Source organism: Scyliorhinus canicula, chromosome 5, assembly GCF_902713615.1.
Source record: "Scyliorhinus canicula chromosome 5, sScyCan1.1, whole genome shotgun sequence".
NCBI lineage: Eukaryota > Metazoa > Chordata > Chondrichthyes > Carcharhiniformes > Scyliorhinidae > Scyliorhinus > Scyliorhinus canicula.
Window position 1 is genome coordinate 162,976,492 of NC_052150.1, and position 21,370 is coordinate 162,997,861.

General features: G+C 51.5%; 1 protein-coding gene across 2 annotated transcripts in view; it reads left to right on the forward strand.

The window, feature by feature from the left end:
• LOC119966384 (G patch domain-containing protein 8) overlaps positions 1-21,370 on the forward strand; it is a 697,605-nt gene that overhangs the window by 522,445 nt on the left and 153,790 nt on the right. For both annotated transcript variants that reach the window (XM_038797945.1, XM_038797947.1), the window contains exon 2: positions 15,409-15,552. In XM_038797945.1, coding sequence (XP_038653873.1) covers positions 15,409-15,552 — 144 coding nt within the window. The remainder of the gene's footprint in view (positions 1-15,408; positions 15,553-21,370) is intronic.

Consider the following 21,370-nt stretch of genomic DNA (forward strand, 5'->3'; position numbering starts at 1 on the left):
CTGGGGGGGGGGCGCTGCCAGCGGCTGCCCCCGCCCCCACCAAATCCACAGCACCGGAGAATTCGGCAGCAGGTGGGGGCAGGATTCATGGTGGCCATCCGGCGATTCTCCGGCCCGGTGTGGGGTCGGAGAATCCCGCCCAAGGAACCCGATTTAAAATCCCCAACTTTAAATAGATTTGACCTTACTCATATGAGTAAGGATTTCTATTATTTGCTACGTTTATTGATGCTAAATAAATAATGAAGTTAGATCAATATATTATACTACAGATATATTTTCTCCTGTGAAATGCGTTAACTATTAACTTATGGATAATAGTGATGATTTTATTCCACCCTAATAAGCTTACTAGTTTCAATGATGACAAAACAATTTCTCCTTGCAAATAATTACCATTTAACTCACAGCACATTTTTCCAATGAATCTGATAGTAATTATCAGAACATATCACAAGTATTGATGAAAAAGAGATTTTTAAAAAGCCTTTTATCTTTCATTCATCACGACAATCGCAAGGATACAATGTAAGGGAAGTCAACCAATTTATACTGTATGAGAAGAGAGTGCTTATTAATTGGCAAGTGGCATCTAATTGTTAAAGGCGTTGCCATGGAGAATGCACCAGTTAATGATTACTGATAATTAACTGTCTGAAATATAAACCAGGCAACTTGACTCTGATTGGTCAAGGCATTGCTCTGAGGAAAGAACCAGCAAATGGCTGTCACTTATTTTGTTTCGCTGAAACAGATGCAATGTAAATGCGTGTTCTTTCTGTCTGAAGAACAGAGCCCTATGTGTTAATATATGTAACTTTCAGTCCACGCAAATACACCACACTGTCAGTCTGACGGGCAATTTTAAATTGGTTGTCAGCGTAATTCTGAGCGCATCGAAGATTATTTAACAAATGCTGTCCAATCATGGAATCATATCTAATATTGGACACCTCGGGCGCGATTCTCCGCTCCCACGCCGGGTGGGAGAATCACGGGAGGGCCGCTCTGGCACCCCCCGCGATTCTCCCACCTCCCCCCCCCCCCCCCCAAAATGGCGTGTCGCATTTTGCAACACGCCGCTCAGAGAATCGTGGGCCGCCGTTTTTCACGGCTGCCCGCGATTCTCCGACCCGGATGAGCCGAGCGGCCGGCCGTTACCGACCGGTTCATGCCAGCGGCAACCACACCTGGTCGTTGCCAGCGTGAACATGGCACCAGCAACTGTTTTGTGGCTTGTGGGGGGCAGAGAGGGGAGTGAGCACCACGACCGTGCTCAGGAGGGGACTGGCCCGCGATCGGTGCCCACCGATTGTCGGGCCGGCATCTCAACGGGACACACTCTTTCCCCTCCGCCGTCCCGCAAGATCAAGGTGCCACGTCTTGCGGGGCAGCGGAGGGGAAGACGGCAACTGGGCATGCGCGGGTTTGAGCCATCAGCCATCGTGACATCAGCCACGCGGGTTGGAGCCGGCCAACCTGCGCATGTGCGGCTGACGTCATAAGGCGCGTCGGCCGCTTCATTCTCGGCGCACCTGGCCTTGACGCCAGCAACAAGGCCCCGCGGCTGAGAATCACGGCATGGCCCTCCTAGCCCCCCGCCGGGGGGAGAAAGCGGGCAAGGAGCGGCCTCCGACGCCGTCGTGAACCTCTCCGGGTTTCCCGACAGCGTCGGGCCTTGCGGAGAATTCCGCCCTGCGTTTTAAGGTTCGCAAGCACAGGCTGGTTCGATATGGTCCTTACCTTGCCCATTGCAAACAGCAGCAGGGCAATGCTGTTTCCTATATGTGGGCAATCCTGAGGCGTATGGCCAGGGTAAATAGTGAGAAACTGCAAGAGTATGTCAGGAACTAGAGGGCACGGATTCAAAATAATGGGGAAAAGGAATAGAAGTGGTGAAGAAAAATTATTTCACCCAGAAGGTGGTTGGAGTCTGGTCCCAACTTGCTGAGGTGGGAGGAAGGCAGAATTCATTGAAGTATTCAAAAGGGAATTGAATTGATATCTGGTAGCACAGTGGTTAGCACTGTTGCTTCACAGCGCCAGGATCCCAGGTTCGATTACTGGCCTGGGTCACTGTCTGTGCAGAGTCTGCACGTTCTCCCTGTGTCTGCGTGGGTTTCCTCCGGGTGCTCCGGTTTCCTCCCACAAGTACCGAAAGACGAGCTGTTAGATGAATTGGACATTCTCAATTCTCCCTCAGTGTACCTGAACAGGCGCCAGAATGTGGCGACTAGGGACTTTACACAGTAACTTCATTGCAGTGTTCATGTACTTGTGACAATAAAGATTATTATTATTATAAAAGAAAGATCACTGATGCAAGGCCACTGGGATTAGGCAGGGGTGTTGGACCAAGTAGAATGTTCTTTGCAAACTGGATGGTCCAAATAGCCTGCTTCTGCACTGTACAGATTCCTTGAGTAGAATTCGTAGGGCCGGTGCCCTTCGATGGGTCGAATGGCCTCCTTCTGCACTGTAGGGATTCTATGATAAAAATCACCTCCTGAATTCTCCAGAGCTATGTCAGCATTCACAGGTTCACACAGAGAATTTTTAAAGCCTACAGTTTGAAGCAGATTCTGCTAAAAATAGTCCATCAGTTTCTGCAAAGTAGAGAGATTTGCTGACACTTGAGGTAATTTTCAGTCTTGTTTCCTCCTTAAAAAGAGAACCCTGGATTTTTAAATTGTCAAACGTCTTGTCCACGACATGCAGCGAAGAGAAAAATAAATCACTAACCAGGCGAAGTAGGGTCATTTCTATTTGGAAGCAAATACTTCACCGCTTCCTGTTCATTTCAAGGCTTGCGGCAAGTTTTCTACATATGGGTAAGCAGGATATAAAGCACAGAAACAGGCCATGTCAGTGTTTATGTTCTATTCAAGTTTCCTCCCATATTTTCTCATCTAAATCTATTACTGTGGTCCATTATTGCCTTCTCCCTCATATGCGTATCGCATATGAAATTGCATCAATACTATTTGCTTCATTCATTCCCTGTGGTAACGAGTTCCACATTCTCACTACTCTTTGGGCGAAGTAGTTTCTTCGGAATTAGTAGACAATGGTGAGTTCACAGGATTAATTGATGCCGAGGGAGGGATTACAAAACAACATCAAGTTGTAATAGGCTGCATGAATTGTTGTCTCAGTGAAATCATCGTCTCTATTGCATGGCTCCTTCATTACTGTATTCCCAGCTTTCCACAATGGAATTATCAGCACTTTTTGCTAGTTATTCATTTACAATAGATGAGCATGAGATCCATTAATTTTTGTGACCTGCTTCCTTAATATTGCGAATGACTGTATTAATTCTGGTAATTCTACAATTAAATAGCTGCAGCTGATGGTATTTCATAACTCATAAATTGTGAGGAATTATTAATATATAGTGGATGAATAAGTCATCACTGCACATGGCCTTGCATGCAGCATTTTGTACAAACCTCTTGAGTGTTGAGTTCTTTGATCATTCTTTCTTCAAACCTTTTCAAACAGACCTGCTTCAATTTAATTTGCACAACTGCAACTTTTAAAGCATAAAATATAATAACAAAAACAATGGGCGGGGTTTTCCATGGCCGGAATGCGTTCCCCGATGGGATAGAGAATCGGGCATCGGGGGAATATCGGGATTGGCGCCCGATGCTGGTACCCCCAATGGCAGTGGGAATGGGATCCATGCCGCACGGCAGTGGGAGCATGTAAATAAATGCAAATGAGTGTTAATGGGTGGTGGGAGGGCGTAGGGCTGGGGACCTTGGTCCCTGCCTACCTCTGATGCCACACACCCCACCAGCAGCCTCCTCTCCACCCGACATACGCTCGGCTCCTAGCCTAGCCCATCCCTCACATCCTGCAGACAGAGCACCAAAGCAGGTTGGAAAGTTAATGTACAGAGATGTTTATTGTGATATATACATGTGCCCTAGCCCCTAACAATATCCTATCCTCTGCACCCGTGCTGTCTAGCTTTCTGACTGTACGGGCGTTAACCCCAGGTGGGTCCCCAGGTGGAACCTCAGGAGTGGATGCGGCCTTCTGCGAATCATGCCCTGTAACCTGGGTCACCTTCAGCAGCTGTCCTCTTGAGTAACCAGGCCTGGACGGGCCTGACAGTCTTTTGGGTCTCCCAGGTGGCATGGTGCCACCCTGTTCTGCCCCGCTCCCCTCTCAAGGTGCCTGATGAGGAGGATTTGGCTGGAGCAATCGCTGGGGGCTCTCCAGCCACCTGGTGCTGCCAGCCCTGGAGGCCCGCTCTCGTCTCGACCAGGGGCTCAATGCCAGTGGCCATGGAGCTCAGGTGACCCACGGCTATCGCCCGTTGTGACTGGGCCAAGCTCTGGGGCGCCGCAGCATTGTCCATGTAACCCTGTTTCATGGCTGCCTGCGACAGGGCTGTCCTGTCCTGTGCCTTGGCCACCACCCACACAGTGTGCCCCAGGCCTTGAATATCTTGACCCATGGCCAATACCTTTGCACCCAAGGCCTCCACTGCAGATGCTACCTGTGCAGTCTTGGCCTGGGTGGCATGCATTGTCGGCATCGCCTCCTGCCCCTAAGGTCGTTGGACTCCTCTAATTGCACCAGCAGGGACTGGATGGTTGTGGACAACCCCCCATGCAATCCCTGGCTCTGCTCCTGCATCTCCAACATTGATGGGTCCAGATGCCTGAGTCCCATCTTGGTGGCAACTAGTCTCTGGGGTCGGGCTGCCCTCCCCCTCGGGGGTTCTCACCTCCACCTGAAATATCACAACCATTGTGTGGTGCAATAGTGCCCCAGGAGCCTCTTCACTAACCTGCCCAACTGAGGTGAGTATCTCTGGGATGGTGGAGGGTGTTGATGACAAAATGTGCTCCGGGGTGTCATTGAGCTACAGCTGTGGGCATGCAATGTCAGCATGTCCTGACTCCTCGCTTAATGAGTCTTGAGGTTGGGGTGAGGGCTGAGGGCGCTGGATGGGCCCACCTCGTCGCCAGGTGCTTCTGCAAGACACAAGACAAGACGCATAGTTCGATCACACTTGGGAGGGTTGGTGGTGGATGGGGGAGGTGGGGATGCCACACATGCCACAGGGACACCCACAATCCATCAGGAGCTCACTTGCTTCGCCAATGTTGACCTTCGCCTCTGGGCGACTGCCCACTCTCTGGCCCCACCGACCAGGTCCAACCCCCTCTGCTCAGCGTGGTGAGGGGTCGCTGGTCCAGTGGGCCCCCTCCGGTCTGCTCTCTCTCTCTCTCTGGCTATGGACTGCTTCTTCCTGGGGAACAGGTAATTCACAGTGTGAAACACTCGAATATGGGCATTACAGGTGTCTATGTCTGGTTGCGTATGTGTGCAGAGCACCCGGTCTTCGCGGACGGTATGGTTGTTGGCATGTAGTGTGGGTGGGTCTGGGCCACCTGCCGGGGGTGTGGTTGGATTGCCCTTTAGGGATGGTTGGAAAGCTGTGGTTTTATAGGACGGGGATGGTGGTGGCCCACCCTGGCTGGCCTGGGGGTTTGCCCACCCATGCCCAGTACTGCCTACCGGTACGCCTAGTGGGGGCCACATGGGGAGAGGTCTCTAGGTGTGGGACACCGGTGGTGCCAGGAACATGGGGCTGACTACTCATCCTAGATGCCCTGTGGAGAAGGTGCTGGCCAGCCTTGCTACCTAGTCCCAGGCCCGGTTGATGTCCATCAGTGGTATTCGCTTTCCCACCCCATGGAACAAGATACCCTTCCTCTTCTCCACGGGATCCAGCAAGGTCTCAAGCTTTGCATTGGCAAAATGGGTGCCACTCTACGGGGGTGCCATCTTTTTGGCCGGAATGAGTATGTGTGGGGAGTGGAGTGCTTATATGCAACTGCAGCTTGTCAGACTCTCGAGTGCCGGTCCTGACTCAGCGAATTAGATGCCGCCATGCATTGGAATTGCAGTAGTTCCACGTGGGGCTGGTTGTCGCCCATTAATAGGTCCTGAATTGCTCCGGAACCATAACCACTTTGTCAACATAGAACATTTGTGATTCAGTCCCGGCACCAGCCCTTAGTCTCTCAAACGGAGAATTTCACCCAATGTTTGTAAGTTGCTTTATCAACTTTGTGTGTAAACGTTTAAACACAGATACAATTTTTTATTAATTGTCCTGCCTTTCTCTGTGTGTCTCAAAACCTGTATTCAAAACCATTTAATAAGAAGAAATCATCAAGGGCGGGATTTTCTGGTTCCCTCAGCCGCGTGTTTCTTGGCCGTACGCCGTTCGCTGGCGACGGAACTCTCTCTTTCTGCCGTTTGTCAATGGGATTTTCCATTCAAGCCACCCCTTGCCTCCGGGAAACCCATTGGCAGGGACGCACTGCCAGTGGGAAAAGAGAATTTTGGAGACCGGAGAATTCCAGGCTGGTTTAGCACAGTGGGCTAAGCAGCTGGTTTGTAATGCAGAACAAGGCCTGCAGCACGGGTTCAATTCCCATACCGGCCTCCCCGAACAGGTGCCGGAATGTGGTGAGTAGGCGCTTTTAACAGTAACTTCACTGAAGCCTACTTGTGACAATACGTGATTATTGTTATTATTATATTAGATGATTTAAGCAATGACTTTATACATCTTTCTTATTCTGGTTAAAATGTCATATTTTTAAATGGTAAAGCACAATACTTCAGCAATGTATTAAAATTAAATTGTCTCCTTTCCTGCTTTTCCTTTATTCAGGGTGTAAGGCTGGAAATTGGAGTGAGTAGTGCTGCTTGTGCTGGTATTATGGAGGCATCCAAGTGAAATAATGGAGGTCGCAACATATGCCATTTCTGGCACAGTGCATCCTGGCTAACAGGGCACTTGCACAGACAGGCCATATGTGTGCCAGGAGCATGCAGGGTGGACAGACTGTAACATCAAATGGCATTTAACATTGATCTGCAGCACCACTTGGACCATGCAGCTCCAGTTAATGCCATCTCATAATCATCAGCATGAGGGACTCCTCCCCTCTACATTTACTGCTGTTATTGAAAGGTCTGACCATACAAGTTTCAGGTGAAGTGTTTTACTCTTACTTTAGTGAGAACAGAGTTTGCAAAAGTACGGTGTTGTTTTCGTGGAGGGATTTTGCTCACATTTTGGATTTTCACGGTAGGGATATTGGAGCTTGATGAGAAGGTTAGAGGAGTTTTCCGCTCTACCAAAATAAAGCCTGCTTAATTTAGGGTGGCTGTAGGTGCAGCCTATTACGCTGGAACATAATATGGAAATGGTACCCAGAGAGGGGAAGTAGTACATCGGGAGAGGAGGAAAGTGCTCTCAGTAGAAGGCCAGAATTAAAATTATAATGACAGCCATGAAATCATTGTTGATTTTCATGAAACCCATCTGGGTTCACTGATGTACTTTAGAGAAGGAAATCTGCCATCCTTACCTGGTCTGGCCTACATGTGACTCCAGATCCACAGCAATGTGGTTGATTCATAAATGCCTTTGAAATACCTTCTCCAGCACAATCTCAAAAGACAATCTCCCTCTATACACTCTCTGGGTGAGTAAGATTTCCTCATTATCAACCTCCGGCCTGGTGCCTGACCCTGCATTGAACTCCCATTCAGAACAAAACATACAACATTGCGACCCGAGGTGGAAAAGGCAGTTTTTTCTTTATTGAATACTCACAGCCTTCCTCAAAAACAGGACATATGTCACAAAACTATTAAAAATGAAAAAATCAAGTCAATCTGGAAAGAATGTGAAAAATCCAGATTCTTGGGTCTCCCAAGCGTTTGGTCTAACTTTCTTCCATATAATAAATGTCCTTTTAGTCGAACCCTGGGGCAGAATCTTACCAGAGTTTGGAAACGTGTCAGGCTAAGACTGAAAACTGGCGTGTAACTCTCCAGTTGCACAGACCAGTTTTCACGCCAGATCTTGAGCAATTTTAAAATAAAATGATTAGGTGTGGTTTACGCTGCCACTCTGGCAGGACGGACCTTGATTGAGACAGCAACTGGCTCCTCAGAGATCGGGACGGCCTCTTTAAAGGGTGCCCTGATCAGAACTGAAACCTAACAGCCCCCAGCCCCCACCATGGAGCTATCAGGGGCTTCCCCCTCCCCAACATGTCCCCCGCCCGACAATCATCGCTGGCATTCCCCCCCACCCCCACCCAAACCCCTCACCACAGAAGTAGCAAAGGCATCCCCTCCTCCTTCAGTGCATGCCCTCCCCACCACACATAAATAAGCACGCCCTCCCCCCCCACCTCCATGGGCTCTCACTAGGACCTACCACTGGCACTGCCCCGGCACAAGGTGCGGTTGCCAGTTTGGCACTTTGCCAACCTGAATGGCAACCTGTGCCAGGGCAGTGCAAAGACAGCGACCGGGCATGTCCCTCGCCCCTCAGGGCGATACTTTCTCTGTGCTCCCGGAGGAATCCCGTCGACTGATCTTGGTTTGGCCAGACCTGTTCTAGATGTCGGCAAAGTGTGAATATGGAGTGAGGGGGAACCATGTGGTGGGGGGCCTGTTGATAATATTTAAATTTATTAAAGCCTATTTAAATGAGGTGTGACATTGCCAGTAATGGGCTGGGGAAATCGGGAAAGCTGATTCTAAAAGGATTTTTGTGCCTGTGTCGCTGATGCCGGACATGGCAAGTGCGAGCTCAAAATCGCCCCCCTGATTTCAGTAAATATGGCAAGGCAGCATCCCTTGTGTCTCCTCAGATATTTCTATCTTCTTTTAATGCAGATCAAGTGAACAATTAGGCCAGGTTCAAACCAATGCATTGAACTCTGGTAATTCCATCGGCCACAATTGCAATAATGGATTCTGTCTTTGACAGTGACTTTGTATTTCTGCCTTTCGACAGGGACCTTGTGCAGGTGCCAGAAGCTGATGCCAGTTTTACATAGGATTGACAGGGACTGCTGACAGTTTTGCTGTCATTACAACTACAAAATCCAGTCCATTATTGTACTAAGTCCCGATCATGAAAATAGTTTAGGCCTCACACTAACGTCATTGGGCAGGTGGAGCAGATAGCCTGCCCATCAACCAGCAGAATCATGCTCTCATCAAAAACTGTCCTTGTCATCATTATTCTGTATGCACAATGATTTAGGCAATAGAACATATGTGGTGTAAATATATTCCGGTGTGATTTTAGTTCATTTGACTGTTCATTAAAAAGAAAATGACTTTTAAAGTTAAAATATGGTCAGATGGTGCAATGTTCAATTTACTCATTAAAGATGAAAGAGATTGTATGAAGGAATGGAACAAAACCAGCAGCTAAAAGTATTGAACAGAAGATTTTTCCTTCATTGTGCTACACTTATCACATCTCAAGGCTAGAAAATCTATTCTTAAAAACATGGAGAGTTGAGGCTCAATGATGATGGTGACCTTGAATGTGACTATCAAAATAACTAGGCCACAAAAACTGCAAAAAATATTATGATCTTTAGTAATCTTGAAACCTTCCATAAGGTTAGCCTTTAACCTTCTCAATGCTCATGAAAAAAAATCCTTTGGGTGAAATTGGCCTTCACCGTGGCTGATCAGCTTTCCAATTCGAGCTCAGTGTTTCATGAGCTGAAGATTCACTATAATCTGTTTCACGTTGCGGGTGAAGACTAATTTCACCCTCCGAGCTTCTAAACTCTGTCTTCATAACTGTATTCCTTATCTCTGGCAACATTCTAGTGTATCTACACTGAATCTTTTCCACTGCATTTATATTCTTCTCAGTGCCTAAATCGTTACATGCCTGCAGCATAATAAAAGGGTGTGCAAATATTACCTTTTTGTTTGTTTATGTTTAACTGTCAGTACAAAAATAATTATCCTGCTTATTTGTTTATGGCATGACTTACATGTGCTGCAACCTTTTATTATTCACACAGTGGGATACCAAGACTTCATTGACCTTCTATTCCATTTAAAATCTTAGACAGTTAAAGTGCATTTTCTTTCCCGATTCGTACTTTCAAAATGTATTACTCTGAGGGTGCAATTCACCCAAAAAATGACGAAGGGTGTGATTCAGTCACCACGTTGCACCCAGCACAGAGCCGGGTGAAACGGGCAAATCCCGTGAGATCCCTAAATCGGTCTCCCCACCGTGGTCACGCCGAGTCACCCCACTCGCTCTGCCCGGCACAATCTGGATCAAGCTCTTGCAGGGCGTGTTCCCGATAACAATATTTATTTAAATACCAAGGCGCCATATTCACCCAGTGCCCGAGAGCCAACGGCCGCGCCGGCGACACCTCGACCAGGAGCTGTTTGGCACCGGTTCCCCAAGCGCGATGGCACCTTGGGGGTTCTCGCATGTAATTAGAGACACCCCCCACCCCCCCGGTGGTCGGGGACAAGGCAGAGTAGTACCCTGGACTCCCATTGTTACCTAGGCAGCCTGGCAGGGCCAGTCTGGCACCCTTGCAGTGCTAACTTGGGTACTGGGAGCATAATGGTGGGAAAATCTCATCCTATATGCTTTTCTTCACTATGATTTTGCTTTTGTATGCATGGATATGTTAAAAAACAATGCCAGATTGGCAGCTGTGGCTCACATGATTGGTTGATCAAATCAACAACATGTTCCTTCAGTTGTTCATAATAGGCAGGGTACAGACCATAGTCAGCCAATGACGCTTAAAAAACCCAAAACAAAATATCCACTACCTTTTCACCCCCAGGCCCAGTCACCTGGGAACCTTGACACCGACAGCCTGGCACCCTGGCAGTACCAGCTGGGCAGCTTGGCACTGCCAGGTTTGCATCTGGATGGCACTATCGGGGTGCTTGGGTGGCACTGGCAGGGTGCCAGGCTGGCAGTTCTGTGGTGCCTCGGTGGCATCAGGAGTACCACCCTGCCCGGAGTCCAACCACCCGGGGGCCTCCGATTTACTTGGAGACCCCCACCCCCTCCCCCAAGTGCTGATATGCTTGGTCCACGTTTGTGGAAATCAGTGCTAAATGATGCATGCCCGGGTCAGCTTAGGGCAGGATCCAGATTGCGAAGCCATGCAAGATCTTGTTCGATCTCGCAAGGCATAAGGAGTGGCATAAATCTCGCTTGAGGCCTCTCACAAGATTTACTTGCCTTGTCGCGTCCCGAGTCAGGCGCGACGAGGCCATTACATCACGTCCTATGTCATGTAGGAACACTCATAGTGCTGTTAGGAAGGTAGCTGCAGGACTTTAACCCAGTGACATTGAAGGAAGAGCAAAATGAGAGTGCATGGTGGTATGTGAGTTGTGAGGTTGAATGAGAACCCTGAAACTGACACACACATGTTCTCTCTATCTATCTCTGTATCTCTCTCTCTCTCCCTCTCACATATACCCACCTCTCTCTCTCTTACGCATACACATCCTCTCCTCTGCAAACACACACACATCTCTCTCACAGACATTCACATATTTACACTTTTTCACACACACTGGGCGGAATTCTCCGCTCCCCACGCCGGGTGGGAGAATCGCGGGAGGGGCGGGCGACTCGCGACACATCCCCCTGGTGCCCCCCGCGATTCTCCCCCCCCCCCCCCCCCCCCACTCGGAAGAATCGCCGTTCGCCATTTTTCACGGCGACCGGTGATTCTCCAGCCCAGCTGTGCCGAGTGGCCTGCCGTTCCCGACCGGTTCACGACGGCGGCAACCACATCTGGTCACTGCCATCGTGAGCATGGGCGCCAAATGCTCATTTGAAGCTTGTGGGGGGCGGAGAGGGGAGTGAGCACCACAGCCGTGCTCGGGAGGGGACTGGCCCGCGATCGGTGCCCACCGATCGTCGGGCCTGCGTCTCAAAGCGACGCACTCGTTCCCCTCCGCCGTCCTGCAAGATCAAGCCGCCACGTCTTGCGGGGCAGCGGGGGGGAAGACGGCAACCGCGCATGCGCAGCTTGGAGCCGTCGTGACGTCAGCCGCGCTTGCGCGGGTTGGAGCCGGCCAACCTGCGCATGCGCGGCTGACGTCACATAGGAGCCGCCATCGCGTCATTCTCGGCCGCCGGGCCTTGACGCTTGCGTCACTCTCCTTTCTGTCTCACACACTCTCTCAGATTCTCTCTCATGCACCCTCTCTTACTCTCTCTCTCTTTCTCTCTCTCATACACACAATCACAATCTCTCACTCTGGTGGGCCCTGCTCCCGCTCCTGACCCAAGAAGCTGGAAACTATAGGCCAGTTAGCTTATCTTCTATAGTGGGGAAAATACTTGAACCTATCGTTAAGGAAGAAATGGTGAGACACCTGGATAGAAATTGTTCCACTGGGCAGGCGCAGCATGGGTTTATTAAAAGCAGGTCATGGTTGACTAATTTAGCGGAATTCTTTGAGGACATTACGAGCGCGGTAGACAAAAGGGAACCAGTGGATGTGGTGTATCTGGATTTAGAAGGTATTCGACAAGGTGCCGCACAAAAGGGTGCTGCATACGATAAAGGTAATGTATTAGCATGGATAGAGGATTAGTTAATTGACAGAAAGCAAAGAGTGAGGATAAATGGGTGTTTTTTTGTCGGCAATCAGTGGCTAGTGGTGTGCCTCAGGGATCAGTGTTGGGTACATTGTTTATAATTTACGTTGATGATCAGGAGTTGGGGACCAAGTGTAATGTGTCAAAGTTTGCAGATGACATTAAGGTGAGTGGTCGAGCCAAGTGTGCAGAGGACACTGGAAGTCTGCAGAGGGCTATAGATAGATTACGTGAGTGGGCAAAGGTCTGGCAGATGGAGTCCAATGTTGATAAATGTGAGTTCATCCATTTTTGTAGGAATAACAGCAAAAAGGATTATTGTTTAAATGGTGAAAAATTACAGCATGCTGCTGTGCAGAGGGACCTGGGTGTCCTTGTGCATGAATCGGAGGAAGTTGGTTTGCAGGTGCAGCAGATAATTAAGAAGACAAATGGAATGTTGTCCTTCATTGCTAGAAGGATGGAGTTTAAAAGCAGGGAGTTTATGTTGCAGTTGAATAGGGTGCTGGTGAGGCCACACCTGGACTACTGTGTAAGTTTTGGTGTCTTCACTTGAGAAAAGATGTACTGGCACTGGAGGGAGTGCAGAGGAGATTCACTAGGTTAATTCTGGAGTTGAGAGAATTAGCTTATGAGGAGAGACTGAGTAGACTAGGACTATACCCATTAGAATTTAGAAGAATGAGAGGGAATCTCACAGAAACATATAAAACTATGAAGGGAATAGATAGGACAGAAGCAAGAAAGTTGTTTCCACTGGCGGATGAAACTAGAATTGGGGCGTGGCTTCAAAATAAGAGGAAGTAGGACTGAGTTGAGGAGGAACTTCTTCACCCAAAGGGTCGTGAATCTGTGGAATTCCCTGCCCAGTGAAGCAGTTGAGGCTACCTCGTTAAATGTTTTTAAGGCAAAAATAGATATATAGATTTTTGAACAGTAAAGGAATAAAAGGTTACGGTGAGCGGGTGGGTAAATGGAGCTGAGTCCAGAAAAAGATCAGCTATGATCTTATTGAATGGTGGAGTAGGCTCGAGAGGCCACATGGCCTACTCCTGCTCCTAGTCTTATGTTCTATGTTCTTAAACTGAAACTGAAACCTTCCCTTGTCACTGCTTGCCCAACAGCAGCAAATATAGGGAAAAACCAGTCTTTGACTGTCGCACAACCTTACAGCATGTTTCAAACCCAAGCCTGTTGTATCTCAAACAATGTCTGGTGGCCAGGGAATCAAGGGTTATCTGGGCCAAACAGGAAAGTGGAGTTGAGGCCACAACTCGATAAAACATGATTTTATTGAATCGTGGAACAGGCTCAAAATGCTGAATGTCCCCCTCCTGCTACTAAATTCTAGTTCCTAAGAATGATTTGCCTTTTTACAGATCCATGCTAGATATCCTCAATTAACTCAAACCTCTCCAAGTGCATCTTAATCTTTTCCCTCCAAAACCTTACCCACTATTGACGTGTGTTTCTAAATCCTATTGGACCTCTCGTTTCTAGGACTGTCCTTACATTCTTTCTTGTATAGGGTGTCACATTAGCCATTCTCTAATTCCTTGGCACCTCCCCCATATGGAGGGAAGAGTGGATGGGTAAAGCAAGCTCTTCCACTATCTTCACAGCCTGTGATGCATCTGGACCATATGATTTATCTACTCGAGGTGTAGTCAGCCTTTCTTTCTCTCTCTCTCACCCTATCCACTTAACTCTGCGTTAGCTGCTATTTTGTCACATTCCTCCTCCTTGTTAAACACCAATACAAATAACTAATTTAAATATTCTAGACTTGTCATGTGCCTCTAATCAGATGTCATCTTTGCCCCTAACAAGGAGTCCTGCAACTTTTTATGGATCCCCAGGTAGCTATGGAAAATGGAGACTTTCAATGATATATTCTCAACATCTTCATATTCAATACTGTCCTAACAGAGGTTTGGTTAGCAAATGTTATCAGTATACAGGGGGCTTTTTGGTTAAAAGGATTTTCTTTACTGTTTTTCAGAAACCTTCCATAAAAAGATTCCTCCACAGCTGAATTAACAAGCTTTGGCATTGCTTTCAGTTAATCTATAATTCCAATAACTGCTCTTTTTTGCTAAAAATATGTTGCTTTACATTTCTCTGTATTGAACTTGCTCCGTACCGATTTGCTGACTCTGCCAAACTATCTGTGGTCCTCCTTAAATCTGCCATGTCCCCATATTTGATGGTATTCTCCCAATTTCAATAATATTGGCCATGTACAAACATTTGAAAATTTATAAAAGATTAAAAGCAAATGGAAGTCTCTAGCTATACCAAAAATATAATAAATCAACTGAGAGGGAAAATGCCCAAACATCATTCCTGATTGCATTGGTTACTATCAAAAAAAGCTCAGAGAAATAAATGGATCCTGACAATGCTGATGCCATTTCATTTTATGTTTTTTAGAAATGATAGAGGAATGGGAAAGTAAAAAGAGACATCATTCGCGAGCAGCCCTTACCAGAAATTCCTAGACACAGCTATACTTATGGTTCATCTGTCCCTCTGAAGGGTATCTTTGCCTTCCTCATTCATGAATCATGAACACTTCCCCAAGTGGGAAGCTATAATGCACATCTAACAGCTCTCTCTTTGTGCGGATGAAGGTACACTAGAACAGAGTGCATTGTGGGATATTGTATTGTTATTCTATTTTATAATGATCCACAGAAGCTTGACATTATCTATAGTAGATCACTTCAGCCACCCTCTATTTGCTCCACTCGAAGACTCCCCAGAGCCAAAAAAATGATGATAGACACCAATTTCTTAGTTGGCTTTTCCCTCCAGTTGAGTGTTCTTGAGAACAGTTGCCACAGAAACCACTTTTTGCTTCGGTCTACATTGTTTCTATCCACTGATGTCTTTATTGGAAATGATATTATAAGATATTAATTTTATCCCTGTAGGATTATGCTGGAAAGGAGAAGGCCATAGCTAAGGCTCTTGAGGACCTGAAAGCCAATTTCTACTGTGAATTATGTGACAAGCAGTACCACAAACATCAGGAGTTTGACAATCACATAAATTCCTATGACCATGCTCACAAACAGGTAAGTGGAAGTTTGTTCACTTAAGCAGGCAAATGAATTGCCCCTTCGGACGGTGTTGCAGGAAAAGGCGGGGGATTGGACATAAGTAGGGTGATCTTTCGAAGGGTTGGTGCACACTCGATGGGCCGAATGGTTGCACTATAGGGATTTTATGATTCTATGATTTACGTTTTTGCACGCAACAGAAGGCAACTTGTGTTAAAGGAGGTTTCCATGAAAAAGCTATTAATTATACAGAAGAATGTCACACTTAATTTGCCCCCCACAGATTATTACCTTGGTACTGAATGTATTTTAATTGCAGTCATACTGATTGCACATAATTTGCTGGGGGTGGGGAATCAGCTGCTGGTATCTGTTTAAACAACTCCAGGTAAATAAAAGTCATTGCTATGTTATTAAATTTTAACATCTGCTGGCAATTTGTTGCAAATTAATCCTTTGTCAGATTTAGCGACATAGGTATCATACTGTGACCCTTTTAAAATGTAAAAGCGATGAACAAAAATAAAGAATAATAAAGGAAACCAATACAACAATTCTGACCAGTTTAAAACCTAAGAAATGTCAGGCTACAAATTTTCAGTCTGAAGGCAACAGCTTATTCAAAATGAATGGATTCATACCTTTGTTAAGATTGCGAAGTGAAGAATTTGATTCAAAAGTGTTAATTGTTTGTGCAATAATATCATTCTTCGTAATTTCTACCTTGTCAACTGCTATTTAAAGTTTCGATTTCTGCAACCTTCAATTTCAAAGTAACAGCGTTTAACTACAGCCTGCCTGCTCAGTTAAGGAGTCAAATGCTTTGAGCACTTCATGCCATCGCTCCTTCTGTGAATTACTATCTATCTGGATTTGTGATGGGGGACTGAACAGACATATTGGGCGGGATTCTCCGACCCCCCCCCGCCAGGTTGGAGAATTGCTGGGGGGCAGCGTGAATCCCGACCCGCCGCTCCAACGCCGGCCGCCATATTCTCCGGCAGTCAAAAAATCGCGTTGACGGGAATCGTGCCTCGCAGAATGGCGCGAATCGGCGTGACGCAATGGGCCCCGGCACTGCTCCAAATCTCCGGCCCGGGTGGGCGGAAGTCCCGCCGACGTGACCATAGGTCACGCTGGCGTGAATCAAACAACCTTTTTAATGGCGTCAACCAGCCGTGCTGGCTGGTGCCGGCGAGCGCGGAGGGAGGAGTCGGCATGGGGCAGCCGCCGGAGAGGAGAATGCACGGGCGTAGGGGGGGGGGGGGGGGGGGGGGGGGGGGGGGGGGTCGCGGGTGCCGGTGGGGGGTGCTCCCCAGGGCCGAGGGTGCGTGTCGATGATGGTCGTCGGTGCCGTGAGTGGGGGGGGGGGGGCTGTGGTTGGGGGTGCTGGGGATGGGAGTGCCGGGGAGGGAAGTGCTGGGCGGGGGAGGGGGGGGTGGGGCGCTGGGGATGGGAGTGCCGGGGAGGGGAGTGCTGGGCGGGGGAGGGGGGGGCTGTGGATGGGAGTGTCGGGGGGGCGCAGGGGATGGGAGTGCTGGGGAGGGGAGTGCTGGGCGGGAGGGGGGGGAGGGAGTGCCGGGGAGGGGGGGGGGCTGTGGATGGGAGTGTCGGGGGGGCGCTGGGAATGGGAGTGCCGGGGAGGGGAGTGCCAGGGAGGGGGGGGGCTGGGGATGGGAGTGTCGGGGGGGCGCTGGGGATGGGAGTGCCGGGGAGGGGAGTGCCGGGCCGGGGGGGGGGGGGGGGGGGGGGGGGAGTGCCGGGGAGGGGGGGGATGGGGATGGGAGTGTCGGGGGGGGGAGTGCTGGGCGGGGGAGGGGGGGGCTGTGGATGGGAGTGTCGGGGGGGCGCAGGGGATGGGAGTGCTGGGGAGGGGAGTGCTGGGCGGGAGGGGGGGGAGGGAGTGCCGGGGAGGGGGGGGGCTGTGGATGGGAGTGTCGGGGGGGCGCTGGGAATGGGAGTGCCGGGGAGGGGAGTGCCAGGGAGGGGGGGGCTGGGGATGGGAGTGTCGGGGGGGCGCTGGGGATGGGAGTGCCGGGGAGGGGAGTGCCGGGCCGGGGGGGGGGGGGGGGGGGAGTGCCGGGGAGGGGGGGGATGGGGATGGGAGTGTCGGGGGGGGGGGGGGTCGCGGGTGCCGGTGGGGGGTGCTCCCCAGGGCCGAGGGTGCGTGTCGATGATGGTCGTCGGTGCCATGAGTGGGGGGGGGGCTGTGGTTGGGGGGCTGTGGTTGGGGGTGCTGGGGATGGGAGTGCCGGGGAGGGTAGTGCTGGGCGGGGGAGGGGGGGGGCGCTGGGGGTGGGAGTGCCGGGGAGGGGGGGGGCTGGGGATGGGAGTGTCGGGGGGGGGGGGGGGGGGGGGGCTGGGGATGGGAGTGCCGGGGAGGGGGGGTGCCGGGGTGGGGGAGGGGGTTTGCCTGGCCAGGTGCCAGCTGGCAACAGTCGCGACCATGTAGGCCATGGCACCTGGCTGTGGAGGGGGGTATGGGCAATGATATGTCGTCAATCTCCACCCCCTGCAGACTGTTATATTCGGGCATCACCCAGCGATGTTGGCCATCGTGGCAGGAGCCGCTGTTCTACATGTTGCCCTGTGGGCGCTGGGGCAGGATCGTGCCAGGGAGGCGTCGGAGGCTGCCGCAGAGGAGCGTGCCGCAGAGAGACAGGTGGCAGCTGCCCTGGCTAGAGAGCCGCCCGCCCGACAGGACGAGGTGGAGGAAGAGGTGGTGGTGGTGCTACGGCGGCGGAGACACCCGGTGAGGCCCCGTGTGTACCGGCCCCGCTCATCGTACCAGGACTTCACGGACAGGGCATGCAGGAGGAGACTCCGGATGAGCCGGGAAATCGTCGCCCATATCTGCCACCTGATTGCACATCTGGCACCGCCTGGGACTGGGGGAGGACACCCTCGCCCTGTGGCCGTCAAGGTTACGGAGGCCCTGAACTTCTCTGCCACGGGGTCGTTCCAGTCACCGAGTGGGGACCTGTCCGGCATCTCGCAGACATCAGTGCACCGGTGCATCCGTGCAGTGACAGGTGCCCCATATGCCATTGCGGAACGCTACATCCAGTTCCCTGTGGACCGGGCCAGCCAGGATGCCCCGGCAGCGGGGGGTTCGCTGCTGTGGCCAGGATGCCCATGGTCTAGGGGGCGATCGATGAGATGCACGTCGCTGTGTGGCCACCAGCGGATAACAGGGCCTTGTTCACAAACAGGAAGGGGACCTACTCCATTAACATTCAGGTGGTCTGTGACCACCGCATGAGGATCCTGCACGTCTGCGCCCGGTACCCGGGCAGTGTGCATGACTCGTTCATATTGGCACAATCGTTCATCCCCAAAATGTTCGAGGGAACCCCCCCGGTCTGAGAGGCTGGTTGCTGGGCGACAAGGGTTACCCGTTGCGGTCATGGCTGATGACGCCTATGTGGAGGCCACAGACCAACGCGGAGAACCGCTACAATGATGCCCATGCAGTGACCAGAGGTGTGGTGGAGAGGTGCTTTGGGCTGCTGAAGATGCGCTTCATGTGCTTGGACCGCTCTGGAGGGGCCCTCCAGTGCCCGTCGGAGCGCGTCGGCCGCAACGTTGTGATCTGCTGCATCCTGCACAACATAGCCCGGCAGAGGGGCGATGTGCTGGAGGAGGGGGAGTGGGGAGGAGCAACACGACGAAGGACAGGCCTCCCCAGATGAGGAGGATGGGGGCAATGTACAGTACAGATGGGCTGGACATGGATGGGAGGCTGCCCATAGTTACCGGCTGGGCCAGCGGGCACGGGACGGGTTGATAGCCGCCCGGTTCACAGACTAGGGGAAATGGGAATCGGCGAGTATGGGCATGGACAGCACAGTACGGCACCAGCCGACCACCCTCACCCCACCCAACCACCCTCACCCCACCTACCACCAACCACATTCACCCCGCCCACCACCAACCACCCTCACCTCGCCCACCATAGCATCACCCGCATGCACAACACCCCTCCATTGCACATTCACCTGCGGCGCAACGGACAGGGCTCAAATGGTCGCCAGTGGAAGCACGTCTATTGCATACCATGGAGGATGATGAAAACCCTCTCTGCGATGAGCTCCGGGCTCTACATTGTTGGACAATGTCTGACTAATGGACACAGTAATACCCTCCACCTGGAGCGTCCCTGCATGCGGCCTTGATACTGCAGCGCACGGTCCCGTTGTCTGCACAGGGGAGAGATGGCAAAGGCGACCCCGGGGGGAGGGGGGTGGGGGGCCACACTTAACTGAGCCTGAGGTACTATCACCCCTCACACACCCACTGCCGCTCACCTCACATCCCAACCCCGCACGCATCGGACAGAGCACGGAGGCAGCTTCTGTAGGTATGGATGTGATTTTAATGACAAACAGTTCATACACGTGCCCTAGCTCCTATAACTAATCTGTGCCCTGCACCTGTGCCAACTTACTCAGTGTCTAGTTTTCTGGCCTTATGGGCCCTATGACTACAGCTAGGTGTTCCCCAGACGGTACAGCAGAACTGGAGGCGGACTCCTGTGATTTCTGCCCTGTGACTAGGGACCCCTTTGGCGGCTGTTTCCTGGGGCAGCACGGCCTGGATGGGCCAGGCTGCGGCTTGGGCAACTGGGATGGCGAGCTACCAGCCTGTCCTGCCCGTTGCCCACCAGATGTACTTGGGATGGAAGGGGGAGTTCAAGTTGTCGCGGTCATCCGAGACCTCCCCTGCAGGGGGACCCGGAACGGGCCCAGTATCTCCTCCTCCCTCGGGGTACCTGATGGTCCCCGGGCCTCTCCATGGGTCTGGGGTGCGAACGGATCCAGCACCCGACGACCACCCCCCCCGGCACCTGGCGTGCCAAGTCCTGGAGGCCCACCCTTGTATCAACAAAGGTCTGCAAGTTTGCAGCCATGGAGCTCAGGGAGTTGGCCATCCCTGTCTGTGTCTGGGCGACGCCAGCCAGCACCTTGGCAATGGCGCCGATGTCCTCAGCAATAACCTGCTGAGACTGGGCCACGCCGTTGAGCACCTCTGCGATCTGCCACTGGCTCTGGCTCATGGTTTCCTGTGAGAGGGCAGCCATGTCCTGGGCCACAGACGCCGCCTGCACGGAAAGCCCCAGGCTTTGCATACTGCGACCCATGTCTAACACCATCGCCCCCATTGCCTCCACCGCAGACGCCACCCATGCAGTGTCGGCCTGGGTGGCACGCATGACCAGCACCACTCCCTGCTCCTGGATGTGGGTGGACTCCTCCACCTGCGTCTTCAGCTGCCGCAAGCCGGCCATCACCCCCTTCGATCGCCCCTGGGTCCGTGACTGCATCAGGTCTGTGGGTGGGTGTGGTAACTCCAGGAACCCAGGACCTGTCTGGGCGGCAGTTGGTTGCTGCGGCTGGGCTGCCCTCCTACCGTCCGGCCCCTCGGCTGCTCCTACCTCCACATGCTGTACCGGGACGGCTGTGTTGTGCGCCCCAGTTAGTGTCCCAGATGCCTCATTGCTAACGTGCTCAATCGAGGTGGAGGGTGTAGGAGATAGCATTGGCGCTATGTCGTGCTCCTCATCCGACCCGAAATCTGGGCTCTCCGGGAGTGGTGACTCTTGCCCGTCCGTCCCCTGTGTGCGGGTGTCCTGGGGGGTGTATCCTGTGTGTGGGTGTCCTGTGCATCAGGTCCTGTGTGTCAGGCCCTGTGCGTCAGGCCCTGTGCGTCAGGTCCTGTGCGTCAGTGTCCTGTGTGTCAGGCACTGTGCAGCAGCGTCCTGGTCGTCAGTGTCCTGGGTGGGTGTGTCCTGGGTGGGTGTGTCCTGGTTGGGTGTGCCCTGGTTGGGTCTCCA